This window comes from Tursiops truncatus, chromosome 1 (assembly GCF_011762595.2).
Source record: "Tursiops truncatus isolate mTurTru1 chromosome 1, mTurTru1.mat.Y, whole genome shotgun sequence".
Classification (NCBI taxonomy): Eukaryota; Metazoa; Chordata; class Mammalia; order Artiodactyla; family Delphinidae; genus Tursiops; species Tursiops truncatus.
The window spans coordinates 170,014,716-170,027,093 of record NC_047034.1 but is presented as its reverse complement, the minus strand read 5'-3'; the positions used below and the strand labels follow the sequence as shown (position 1 = coordinate 170,027,093).

Below are 12,378 nucleotides of genomic sequence, written 5' to 3'. Positions count from 1 at the left end.
GGTTGGGGGTTTGGGAAGTTCTGCTGGGAGGTTGGTGGGAGTACGCCCAGCCAAGTACTTCAGTCCTCACAGGCACCCGCAGGCACCAGTGTCACCCTTGTCCTATGCGGGAGGCCCAGGAAGCTAGCACCTGCCTAAGGGACACATTGCCGGTGAGCAGAAAGCCTGTGACCTGGGAGCCAGGTGCCCCAGGGGTTGGGTGGGGAAGTCCAGGGGTGAGCTCTCTTCTAAGCCCCAGAACACCAGGACCCGATGCCTGAGGGGGACAGAGTTCTGCTGGAAGTGACAGAGGTTTTCCAGCGTTGGGGAAGAGGGCGTGAGACCCACCCAGAGCCTCCAGGCTCCAGCCCATTGTTCTCAGGGGCTTGGGAGGGGTGCGGGGGGGTTAATAGAGCAGCCTGAACTTGAAGTTGAACTTGAGCTGAGCGTCACTGCCCCTGGCCAGATCTCAAATGTGCTTGCCCACTTGCCAGGGCCTCCCCCAAGCTTCCACAGGCTTCTGGAGACTTCGTTCATAAAGCTAAAACGATGGCACCTGGTGAAATCGCCCATGCGTATTATATATACCTCTGGGATACATTGAAAACATCCCCCAAATAGCCAGCCTTGCTGCTATTTAAAATGGGTTCGTGTCACACCCCACAGATTTCATCTCTGCGGAAATGGCACTTATCGTGGGCCTGAACACATTCACTCTATTGCCACATAAACTACAGTGGCGTGGCAGGGCTGGGGCAGTCACACGCGGTAGCCGCAGACAGGCTGCTGGACAGGCTGCCTCCGGACAGCAAAGCGGAGGTGGGGGGAGGGTCCACCTGGGGCTGGCAGCCCAGGAGGCCAATCAGAAGACACGGAACGTGGACAAGCAGCCAATCAGGGCACAAGCGGAAAGTTGCTCCACTTGTAGGGGCAGGTAGTTTGGGGATTTGAGGTCTTTTGATCCGATCAGTGCATACAGCCGGAAAGCCTCCAGGGATCTCTCCCTGTGCCCTGTCTGCCCAGGCCGGGAGAAGCCGGATTGAGGTTCTCCAACTCCCCTGAGCCTTGTCCTCCCAGTTGGTAATAATTTTCACAACTGTTACCAAGCACCCACTACGGACCTAATGGTTAGTTCACATAACACTACCTTGGAGTGGGTCTTGTCCCTGCGAGAAGACGGAAGCTTAAGAAGGTCAAGGCAGTAATTCCCCTGTGGAACTTACATTAGAACCTCCTGGAAGGCTTGTTAAAACCTGGATGGCTGGACCCCCACCCCCAGGTTTCTGATTCAGCAGGTCTGGAATTGGGCTCAAGAATTTACATCTCTAACAAGTTCTGAAGCTGCTGGCCCGGGAAACACACTTTGAGAACTTCCAGGTTAAAGGCACAGGTACAAAATAGCGCCAGCATGCAGATTCAGATCCGGCCTCAAGACCTGTGGCCTCCCACTGACCTTGTGTGTGTCTGTGTGTGTGCGGTGTGTGCACTTATACATATGTGTGTGTTTATGTGTGTCTGTGTCTGTGTGTGCATATATGTGTGTGTGTGTGTGTATATATACGTGTGTGTGTATGCATATGTGTGTTTATGTGTCTTTGTGTGTGTGCGTATGCATATGTGTGTGTGTGTGTCTGTGTGTGTTTATGTGTGTGTGTGTGTCTGTGTGTGTGCACAGGTGCTCGTAGGATTTTATTTCTGCGTTAGCAGTAACCCGAGCTGCATCCTGCTTGGCCCAGCCTCACCGATTCACCACTTCCCACGCTGCACCACCCGCCTCGCACTCCCCTGCTCCCCCAGAGCAGCCAGCCAGGGCCTCCAGTTGGGCTTGTTAATTTTATCTCCTACCACTTGGAAAGCACAACAGCTGTCAGGGGAGGGGCGAGGCAGGTGAACCGGTGAACGGGGCTGCCAACCAGCTCTCCTCAGAGAGGAAGGCGGGGTGGATGGGCTACACCCGCAGCCACTGGGTACCCTTGTGACCCCGCTCCACTCAGAAGGGCCTCTTGTCTCCAGGTAGGGAGGGTCTGGGCAGTGGCCACCGACGCTGGCAACGACCTGGACCCAGATCCCCACCCCTCGCCGGTGCATCGGCACGCGGCTCCCACTCGCTTCCAAGCTTGGGGGTTGTGATCTGGCTCAGCAGATGCCACATAAAAGGGCCCCATTGCAGCTCATATACGCACAGACACTGCGTTTCTCTCTCCTGTCACTGATGGCGGCTCCATTTGGGGGCTTTTTGTCAGTATTTTTTCCCCTTGGCTGCCGTCACTACTCAGTTCAATATTTAATTTTCCCATAAAGCAAAGCGTTGTGCTTTTCCTTCTCTCTTTTTCTTGCTGGAGCCCCCCTTCTGCTGGTGGGCTGTTTCTTCCTCAGGCTTCTGCTGGGAGAGAGGGGCTTGGACATGGCTAAGATTTCAGCCCTTCCAAATTGGACAGGGATGGGAGGGCAGGACACTTAAGTCCCCCCTCCAAGCTCATTCATTTGACAAATGTTTATTGAGCAAATCCTTTTGGATGTAGCAGTAGACAGAAGAGTTCCTGTCCTCATGGTGCTTACATACTACTGGGGTGTGTTGGAAAAAAAGACAAGTGTGAGAACCAGTATACGAAATAACTATACCTTATGATGTGTTCTATGAAGAAATAACGAGGTGCTGTGACAGAGAATAGAAGAGGCACCTCGCTTAGATTAGGAGGTGGCATTTGAGCTGAGACTTGAAAGATAAGGAGGACCTAGCCTTGCTCAAAGCTGAGTGAAGGACTTCAGGCAAAGCAAAGAGCAGATGCAAAGGCCCCGGGGTTGAAACAAGCTTAGGGTGTTTATAGACCAAAAATATCTCCGTATATTTGGAGCATGGTGTTGGGGGGAGGGTCGAGACAAGGCTAGAGGTGGTGGCAGGGCCCACGGCATTGCAAGGTCTTTCGGGATTCCTTCCACAGATTGTGTGCTTGTCTGTACTAGAAGTGAAAGAAGGAAAAAAGCAAACAGGAATTGAAATTGAATCCCTGCGTGGCAGGCTTGCACTAGCTCTGAGGTTAAAGAAAGACAAAGCCTTCAGAAAGCACACAGCCTAATGGAGAAACAGACGTGGGCCCGGGACAGAATGACAAGCACCTATGGGTATGACAAGAACAGGATGCTCCAGGAATCCAGAGGGTGAGCCCTAACCCAGTCTGGGAAAGTGCTGGAAGGCTGCCTGAAAGAGGCAACAGTTAAGGGCAGACCTGAAGGATGAAGCCGAATTAACCAACAGAAGGACTAGTATGTCCGGGGCACAGAGGAGGTGAGCAAGGCGAGGAAGGAACCTGGGGCATTTCTGTGTGGCTGGAGCAGAGAAGTCTTCCTGGAAGAGATGCTGTTTTGAGTAGCATCTTAAAGAAGCAGAGAGAGACCGGTAGCGAGGATGGGAAAGACACAGAGATGTGGGACAGAAAAAAAGAAAGAAAGAAATTAAAATAGGAAGCATGGAGGAATATTTATATTCATGAACACTTTTATATTGAGGGTGGTTTTCTTTCTTTTTTTTTGAATATGGTATAGTGACTAGTATCTGATTGAAACAGAAGACAGTCAATAGAGCAGGCATGCTGAGAGGAAAGAATGGATTTTTGCAAATAATGTAATTTTGAACTTGTCTTTTCCCTCCCCCACTCCTCCCCAAAATCTAATTGATTACTGCCCTTTGATAAATGACACCCAGAGCAGGAGTGTGCTAAGACCAATTTAGCACAAGGTACCCAAGGAAAAGGAGAGATTATCCCTTCCTCCAGACAGTGGTCACCCCTGAGAGGAAGAAGAACTTCCCCTCTATGTCCCTCCCAGCCCAGGGAGAAGTGAGAGCAATTGAAGAGGTAATATAAATAATCCCTTTCTATTTCAACATCCTTGTAGAAGGTTTATGTCCATATTCTCGCTTCTTCTCTCAAAATCTTGGAAGCTGAAAGTTTGGCAGGATATGTTTTATTGAACCCATTTTATAGATGGGAAGACTGATGTCCATGTGGGTCAGTTGATTTGCCCAAGGTCCCATGGGATGTTGGTAACAGAGCCTGGGCTGGAACCTTGGCCTCACTCTATTTGAGCTGGTTCCCTGGGAGGAGTTGGGGGGAGCCTCATGGTGGGGAGAGAATTTAACTCCAGTAGATACAGTTAGACCCAGATCTGCTGGGGTTTATATCACAACAGGTTTGTGTTCCTGAATTGCAAAAGCCAAAGGATGATTTACAGAGCTAAGAGCCATCACATTATCTGCAAAGTGAGTTACGATGACCGAAACAAAGTTCTGCTTTCAAGAGAAAAACGCAATATTTCAGAGTTAATTTCATAAAACCGATCACCCAACCATTGCCTCACTGTGTCGATGTTAACAGTAGAGTCTAAAATAACTTTGATTCCTGCCCCCTCCTCAATGGCCTGGAACAGAGGCGTGCTGTGCTGTGTGGCCGTGTCAGATGTGAAGCCGCTTTACCTTCCCAGATGCTGGACAAAATCAGTCGAAGAAACTTCTAGCAGCAATTCACTCTGCTTAAGGCAAAGTCAAAAATAAACTGGGGGGCTTCCCTGGTGGCGCAGTGGTTAAGAATCCTCCTGCCAATACAGGGGATGCGGGTTCGAGCCCTGGTCCGGGAGGATCCCACATGCCGCGGAGCAACTAAGCCCATGCGCCACAACTACTGAGCCTGCGCTCTAGAGCCCGCAAGCCAGAACTACTGAGCCCACGTGCTGCAACTGCTGAAGCCCGTGCGCCTGGAGCCCGTGCTCCGCAACAAGAGAGGCCACCGCAACGAGAAGCCCGCGCACCGCAGCGAAGAGTAGCCCCCTCTCGCCGCAACCAGAGAAAGCCAGCACGCAGCAGCAGAGACCCAATGCAGCCAAAATTAAAAATAAATAAATAAACTGGGAAGTCCACTGGCTTGACTTGGGGGCAGTGGATTCAGGGGAGTTCTATGGCAGGGGCCTCTGTTTGACCATGATGGTGAACTTGTAGAACTGAGGGGCTCTCCCTAATGCACAGGGCTGGGGTTACACAAGTACTGTGGTATATCCACAAGTGGTTTGTAAATTCTGAAGCTCTGCCTTTGTCTAGGCTCTTACTGCTATGACTACTACTATTTCTCCCTTGCCCAGGCCAAATATGCCTGCCCAGTGTCTCTGAGGAGGGTCCTTTCAGGTGCATGGTACCCACCCTCGCCCCAGGAGAGCATTGCACTAGCACGGACATCCCTGAAGACACACTCTCAGAGTCCATAGGAATGAGGCACTTGTGTGGGGTGCATTGAGCACTGCTTCAGAAGAATGGGGAGAAATTGGTGATCTAGGGGTCTTTGTTAATGATTCTTTGCCATTATATGCCACCTGGATCATAGCCAGGTGGCCTTGCTCTATACTGCTCATTCTATAGCCCAGCTTTGAATTTGGGATTATTCTCGTCCAGGACCTTTATACCCATGACTGCAGCTGGCCATCTGTCTTTGACTGGATACTGCTTCGGGGGCCACGGGATCTATTCCAGGCATAGAGTCATAAGGGGGCTTTGACCTTGGTCAGAGATTGTAGCAGGGATGGGGATGATGAGAATGGAGATGGGGTTGGGCTTGGAGGAGGGATGGCATGGAGACAGATATGAGGATTGAGTTGGGAATGGGGATAGAGATGGAGTAGATTTAGGGATGGGGAAGGGAATAGAAGTGCGAATAGGAATGGAAAAGAGAATGGGGATGGAGGTGGAGAAGAAAAAAGATGGATGGAGATGGGAATGGAGGTGGGGATGGAGATGGGGATGGAGGTGGAGAAGAAAAAAAGTGGATGGAGACGGGGATGGAGGTGGGGATGGAGATGGGGATGGAGTCAGAAAAGGAAAAGGATGGAGATGGGGATGGATGTGGGGATACAGGTGAGAATGGGACTGGAAAAGGAGGGAGAGATGGAAGTAGAGAAGAAGATGGGCACGGGGAAGACTGAGAGTAAGGGAAGGTGCTAGACCACGAGCCTAAGAAGCAGCAGTTTGTGGGGGAAAGAGTGCTGGACGTAGTCAACGGAAGGGAAGAGGGGAAGAAGGGGGAGAGGATGACGTGTGGAGTGAAGCATCCCGAGGCAGCCAAGGACTCCCGGGTGTAGACGGCTCCCTGACCACCCGCACTCAGAGCCCTCCGGCGGGCAACAGGAGGCAAGATGCAGAGTGACATGTTCCTAGGACACAGCAACTGAGGAATACATTGATGCAGAGTGTGGGAAGCCTGGACTGTCCACGCCAATATTAGCAGCTCTGCCGTGTCCTGCTCCATACAACTGAAGTCCGTTATTGTCTTATGAGCTTGACTAACTGTACATATTGCTAACACCTGCTCAGAAGTATAACGAGGGACAGGAACACAGTTCCCAATCAGGGTCTGTGTGGGTGGTGTGCGTGACTTGGGTGCAGATCTCCAGAACACGTGTGTGTGTGTGTGTGTGTGTGTGTGTGTGTGTGTGTGTGTGTGTGTTGGGGGGAGCACTTGTGCTGTACAAAGAAGCCTGGTCAGGATTTGGAAGGCCTGGGTGCCAGTCCAGGCACTGCCACTGACTGACGGTGTGACTGTAGGCAAATGTCTCCCTCTCTCTGACCTCAGTTTGCTTACCTGTAAAATGGAAGGTCTAGACTGGCCCTCTCCAATAGAAATATATATTTATATATTTAATTGTAGGTTTTCTAAAGACCACATTAAGAAAAGGCTTTAAAAAGTTAAAATGAATTGGAATGATATATTTGTTAAATCCAGTGTATCCCATGTATTATTTCAGTAAGTAACCAATATAAAAATATTCATGGTATACTTAACACGCTTTTAAAAAATTGTCTTCCAGATTCAATGTGTATTTTACACTTACAGCACATATGAACTTGAAAAAGCCACATTTCAGAGGCTTAAGAGCCACAGGGATGGGCGGCTACTGTATTGGACAGTGCAGGTCCAGGGCATTTCTGCTCTCCTCACGAAACCGTGAATGTCCCAAAGGCAAAGACGATGATTTATTTTCCCGGAAAGTAGCAAAGAGCCTCAAAGAAAGAACGTTAATAAATCTGGCTGATAAATGCATCTGACATGCACTTTCAAAACACCTTCAGGTACTTTGTTATTGAATCCTCCCAGGTACTCTATAATTCCAATTTGCAGATAAGGAAACTGAGGCACAGAGTGGCTACATAACTTGCCCAGGGTCACACAGCTGGCAAATGGTACAGCTTGGTCTTTAAACCCTGGGTAGTGTGATTTAGAGCCCATACTCTTAACCATTGTCCTATACTATCTCTTTTATAATAGTGAGATAAATAATATTAATTAAAATTGCTAAACTGTATTGCAGGCTTACTATGTGCTAGGCATCTTGTAAGCATCATCTCATTTATTCCTCAAAGCAATCCTATAAGGAAGGTTCTAGGTGTCTAATTCCTGTTTGCTCAATGAAAGTAAGAAAGAAGAAATGAGGGATTTTAAAGGTGCCCCCTGACTAGCCCTGAGCCTCTAGTATAAGGGTCCACAACCCCCAGGCCGTGGACTGGCTGTTAAGACCTGGGCCGCACAGCAGGAGGTGAGCGGTGGGCAAGGGAGCGAAGCTTCATCTGTATTTACAGCTTCTCCCCATCGCTCGCATTACCCCTTGAATCATCCCCCCACCCCGTCCGAGGAAAAATTGGCTTCCACAAAACCGGTCCCTGCTGCCAAAATGGTTGGGGACCGCTGCCTAGGATTCTTGGAGGGTACACTCATCCCTACCCATAAGCCACCATGAGCAGTGACAGAGAATTATTCTAAGCTCTAATTGGCATGGTCCCTTGATCTTTGGGGCATCCGAGTTGAGTAGAGCCACCCACGGGAAGAGTTCCTCCAAGGATCTGGATTAAAGGTATCCGTGAGAGTTGAGATGTGTCGGGTAAATGAGCATTCCCAGCAGCTAAACTGTGCACTCCGGGCTAAAGGCGCTGATAGGTACGAACTTCTTTCTTCTTTCCAAAGATATCTCAGTGTTCCAGCTTAGTATTTGAGCCCTGGAGCCAGGGTGCTGGGGTTCAAACCCAAACTCTGTGAACCCCAGAAAGCCACTTCACCTCTTAAGTTTCCCCATCTGTAAAATGGGAATAAATAAACCCATGTAGATGCATGGTGAGGATTAAATGAATTAACACACGTGAAGGGCTTAGAACAGCTCCTGGCTCCTAACTGTTGGTCATTGTTGGTTCTTGCCGTGGGATCCAGGCTTTCAGTGAGTCCTAGAAAACTTAGATCGCAGACTGTGACTTGTGGATAATTGAAGTGTTCTGGTGTGTTTTTCCCCTCTCGGAATTCCTTACCCCACTTCCCATCTGTTTCCTACCACCTCACACTTAATTACAGTTCTCCATCTATTGTTCTCCCATTGTTTCCCGTTTGTTCTGCTTCCCTTGCGACAGCACATGGCGGCTGCCTGAGCGAATGAATGGTTCATACCTGGCTTCGTTTCACTAGACCTTAAAATAGAGTTGCCAGGCGTCTGTCACCCCCGCCAGACTGTGAGCTTCTCGACGCGCTGTATCCGTTTCATCACTGGGTGCCTGTGGTGAGCACCTGGCACCATGCCCGCACCTAGTAGGTGTCAGGAAATGTTTGTCGGATTTAATTAAACTTAACTGGAGTGAAAACCCCTTGCAGGAAGGAAAGGCCCACCCCTCTTCATTTTCTCTGTGTCCCCCACTGCACTTGACCTAAGGCTACAAGAAGCCAGAACTGACAGCCTTTCCTAAGCAAAGTTGTAAGGTTCTGGCTCCTGTCCTGCTGATGACAAGGAAGTTGTGGAAATAATCTCAAGAATCATAAGACTAGTGAGTTCCTAGCACGTGCTAAGCCCTTTCATATCGATTAGCTGGTTCATCCTTCAAATGTGTCTGCCAAGGATTAATCTCACTTAGCAAATCGGGAAACTGAGGCTCACAGTTTTGGTAACTTGCCCAAGGACATGGAGGTGGTGGTGACCTCCCTGGGACTTGGACCCAGGAGTGCCCGATGGCTCCACATTTGACCTCTCAATAACCCACGGTGCCTGGGAACACCTGCTTTGGCAAACCAGCCAGTAGTGGGCGGTGAGGAGAGCAGAAAGGGAAGCTGGTGGGAAGCGGGACCAATCAAAATAAGCCAACTTTGGGGGGAAAATAAAAAGAAAGAGGGAAGACTCTTGGCTCTAAATGTCTCTCAAAGTCATCTGCTTCTCCCGCTCTGCCCTCACCACGGTCTAAGCGACCCATCTCGCTGGCTTAAACAGCGCTCTGTGTTTCCAGTCTCTTCAAAATGCAGCTTAGATCATATCTCTGCTGTTGCTTGAAACCTTCTTCCTCCTGCTCTCAGGACAAAGAAGAAAAACTCACAGCCAGCGGTGGGCTGGCAAACCTGCTCTCTGGGGGCCTGGGGTGGGGACGGCGGAAGAAACAAACAAGAAAGCCCTGATTTGCAATGGTGGCTGATTTCCATGGCGTAAAGATGCCCACCGTGGCCTGTTTCGATCTAGCAGCAGTTTAAGAACTGGTTCACAAAATTCCCAGCAACATCACAATCGGCTCTCAGGAGCTGGTAGGAACCAGCCACGGCACACCACTGCAAGCGGTGACCCACCAGCGGTGCCCTGCACATCTCCCCAGCCCCAGCAGGCACCACGTCCCCCCTCCTTGCCCTCCCACCACACAGCCTGCCTTCCATCCCCCCTGCCCTGAGCCAACTGTCACGAGGCCTTTGCACATGCTGTTCCCTCCACCTGCCACACTTGTCCTCTGCCTACTCTTGCGTCCTCAGGCACAGCACGGCGTCGCTTCCTCAGGCTTGCGCGGGTCCCTTTACATCCTGTTATACCTCCTGGTATCTGATGCACTTAGCACAGTTGACCGTGTGATCACTTGATTCATGGCTGTCTTCCCCACCAGGCTGTAAGCCCTGTGAGGCAGGGCCTTGTCTGTATGCCCAGTAGGGACATCCTTCTCACTGTCGTTGCTGCCAGTGGCACCCCCTGGAATTGTGCAATATTTGTCCCCCACCCCAATGCACAGTGTGGGACCTGGCCCATCCTAGGTAATCAGTGAACTCTTCCCGAACCTTCCAGTTAAGCGTTGGTCTTCCTGTGCTTCTCTTTTGAGTAGCTCCTCCCACCTCCATTGAGGTGGTGGCCGCTGATACACCAGCCCCCTTCAGCCGCTACCAAGCCCAGAACTTCACGCTGGTCTGCATCGTGTCGGGAGGGAAACCGGCGCCCACGGTGAGTACCTCTGGAGTCATCCCTCCTTGTCCCTGCCGGGCCCCCCTCCTTCATGGCCCGTCCAGCTGCCCCTGTCACCACAGTGCTCACTCTGCAGAATGAAGGATAGAGGCCACAGCTTGCATAAATTAACTCTGCCCCGTCTGCCTTGGTTTGACCCTGTCCACTCATCTGACCTACCCAGGCGCCCATATGCCTCTGTTGCTCCCAGCCCCCTGGTGCTGAGAACTCCCGCTTCTCCTGGACCCTGAAATCCTTGAACTGCACAGTGAGGGTGGTCTTCAGGGGAGCCCAGCCTCAAGCACACCCCTATCCCAGTTATTGAACAGGATGGAGACAGATGAGGCCCGGAGAAGGCAAGGGATGTAGAGAGAGTCAGCCACTGTGTTCTTGACAGAGCTGGGACTCAAGGTCATGTCCTCTAGCTCCAAGTCCACTGGGGAGGGTAGGAAGGAGGGAGGAAAAGGGGGAGGTGGGAAGCGGGGAGGAGGGGGAAATCCCTGTTTGGGCCAACTCCTTATTAGCCCCGCCCTAAGCGCTTTGAGGCCTGTCAGTGCAGCTCACGAGTTACTGTCATGGCCGCTCTAAGGGGCGGGGTGGGGGGAGGGGCTAGGATGGGAGAGCATGTGGGGGGCTGTCTTCTAGCCTCTAACGTCACATGCACCAAATGACCCTGAGCAAGGAGACCTGCCCTCTGCTCCTCAGGTTCTTTGAGGAGGTTTAGGTTGTGGGCAACATTATTGTTTTTCAGCATTTTTAGAAGCATCAGGACCTGTTTGGTCTGATTCAAATACACGGAAGCCCCATGTTGAAAACATTTAAAAGTGAAGGAAGGGCAAGTTGCCCTAATGGGTCCCTGAGGCACCTCTGTGGAACCCTGAGAGTTCCCTGAACCATATTGAGAACCTACAGGCTACTGCTCCCAAGGCCAAGTTTAACCTTATATGATACTTTGAGTCTTGACCTTGTGAGTTTCACACATCACTAGGGGTGGGGCTGGAGCCTTGGGCAGGGGGATTAGAGTTCAAGGTGGGGAGGCAGGGGCTCTCCTCCTTCCAGACCCTTGACTGTCTCACAGGCAGGATCCAGTGGGGTGACCTTGGGACCGGGCCAGCCCCACCCCAGGACCAGCTGTCCAGGACAGGACAGGAGTGGAGAGAACCAAGACAGGGCAGTAAGCAGGTGCTCAGAGGCACAGGGGGCAGTAGGCGGGGGTGCAGAGACGAGCCTTTGATGAAGCCCATCTCCCTCCACCTGCACCTTACAGTCCTGAGGACACAGAGGAAAAAGCAGCTTCAGAGCCAGCAACTGGCGAGAGAAGAGCGTGGTCCCAAGATTTCCCTTTGGAGCCCGTAAAGACGTCTGCCCTCTCGAAAATGAGACAAGCTCGTCTTTTTCTCCAAAGAAAAACTCCTTTTCTGCAGGGCACAGAGAAAGTCTCCTCACCGCCCTGGGGCTGCAGGAAGACCCCCTCCTCCCCGAGCTGGCCATCTCCTGCCATTTAAGACACAGCAGTACAATATTCAAATATATATATGTAAAAAAATATATATATATCTGAAAGGTCCTCATCTCCCCACATTCCAGGCACCTTACGTTTGCCTGCGATATCAAAACTTGAAAGAATTCTTTGACATAAATTACAAACCTGCTTTTGAAGCACTTTTCAAAAAAGAAAGAAAGAAAGAAAGAAAAACCCCAAAGCAGGCTATTATGTGCATAAGAGATTCTTCGTTGGAGCTGTAAACTCTGACAGACTCTGCGCACCCCACGTTTCATTCGCCCCCCCCACCTGGTCCTCCTCCGCATCCTCCGGCTCCCTTTCCCCACTGGCACCAGCGTCCCCAGAGCTGCTTCCTGTCCTCCTCTCACCCTGTCTCCCATCGATTTATTTAAAAAAAATACACCCAATCCCCACAGGCCCCTGGCATATGTACCAAAATAAAAAGGCAGCAAATTAAATGAAATGCCGCCTCTCAAAACTCCAATTCCCTGTTGGCGGAGGAAGTGAGAATATGCGGCCTATTGCCTCATTCCGCACCTAGCGCCTTCCCACACGCACACCTGTTTCCTGTCTTCCTCTCCAAAACCTCCAGGATGTGCGCACACACACACAGATCCTTTCCTTCTCCTTCTGACATC

General features: G+C 50.9%; 1 protein-coding gene across 1 annotated transcript in view; it reads left to right on the top strand.

Moving 5' to 3' along the window:
- Positions 1-12,378, top strand: part of IGSF21 (immunoglobin superfamily member 21) — a 159,195-nt gene that overhangs the window by 134,702 nt on the left and 12,115 nt on the right. The window contains exon 5 of the mRNA XM_033842417.2: positions 10,121-10,236. Within this exon, the coding sequence (XP_033698308.2) occupies positions 10,121-10,236 (116 nt within the window). The remainder of the gene's footprint in view (positions 1-10,120; positions 10,237-12,378) is intronic.